The 1,196-nt window shown below is 47.6% G+C and overlaps 1 protein-coding gene across 1 annotated transcript; it reads right to left on the reverse strand.

The window, feature by feature from the left end:
• Positions 1-260: 260 nt before the first annotated feature.
• On the reverse strand, positions 261-1,190 carry LOC106820430 (synaptic vesicle 2-related protein-like; the record flags this gene model as incomplete). The annotated part of the gene is made up of 3 exons (XM_014824948.1): positions 1,098-1,190; positions 735-798; positions 261-386 (listed from the first exon to the last, which is right to left on the reverse strand). Coding segments are annotated over exons 1-3 (243 nt in total), but the record flags the coding sequence as incomplete, so codon positions are not given.
• Positions 1,191-1,196: the final 6 nt, after the last annotated feature.

Below are 1,196 nucleotides of genomic sequence, written 5' to 3' on the forward strand. Positions count from 1 at the left end.
GAGAGAGAGAGAGAGAGAGAGAGAGAGAGAGAGAGAGGAAGAGAGAGATGAGAGAGAGAGAGAGAGACAGCAAGAGAGAGCAAGAGAGATAAGGGGAGAGACAGCTACACGCAGCTACTAGTGAGGTTATTGTCAGCATTGCTTCTCTGGCTGCATCTCGTGCTGCATTCACTGCTAACCTGCTACTACTACTACTTACTACTTACTACTTACTGCTAACTACTACTTACTACTAGCTACTGCTAGCTACTACTACTTACCACACACGTGAGAGAGAAGATGGCCAGTGGCACCGCAGAGAAGATGAGCAACCAGCGCCAACCCATCGTCGGCATCACAAACAGAGCCAGCAGCACCTCGAAGCAAGTGCCTATCACCCAGAACACCTGCAAGAATGCATACACTCACGCTCGCACTGCCACTCAACACTAGCATGATACCGTGTTGTTAGACCAGTCTCCAACCCAACTCGTGTTTCGGCATATTCGTTCTAGTTTTGTCATGGGCTGTTATTAAATGCAAGATTAATTCGATGCGGATACGGCGAGCAGAGTATTACTAAGATGTAATTGTGCTTAAAGTCGAAATATGAACATTGTATTACTTCTCGACATCGTTCGTCACGAAGCAGGGTTGAGCGTTAACAGATTTTAAGGTTTTAAAGAGTAGCAGTTATCATTGGTCCTGCATGAGGGTGGGTGCATGTAGTTTGGCATGTGTAACAATCCACTGACCTCCACTGCGACGACACACTTGGCTCGCGTCTCTGACGGCAGAAATTCTGCATACAGCGTCACCCTGTAACAGAAACGATGGCCACACTCGTGTCAGTAAAAGACACTCGCCGTTCCAGAACGCACGAGATAAACTTCCCACCTCTACACTATTCTCCTGCACGTTCTCACACGGGGTACTATATGCACAAAGTCTCCATCGCACACCACAACGATAGCTTAATCTCAATTATAAGTCATCAATAGTAAGAAAATGAGAGTAAAATCGTCTGATCGTAAGATCGACCAATTGTAACATCGCGACGAGTCTTGCTCGCGTGCTCCGACTAACGCGATGGAATCTCTGCGCATCGTTATACTTACGACTGAGGAGCGCCCCCTACACCAAATCCGACGAGACCGCGGAGAAGCAGCATCCAGACGAGGCTTGGTGCAAAGGAACTCAGTAGACCAAAGTAGAAC

The sequence above is a fragment of the Priapulus caudatus genome, unplaced genomic scaffold (assembly GCF_000485595.1).
Source record: "Priapulus caudatus unplaced genomic scaffold, Priapulus_caudatus-5.0.1 Scaffold13187, whole genome shotgun sequence".
Classification (NCBI taxonomy): domain Eukaryota; kingdom Metazoa; phylum Priapulida; class Priapulimorpha; order Priapulimorphida; family Priapulidae; genus Priapulus; species Priapulus caudatus.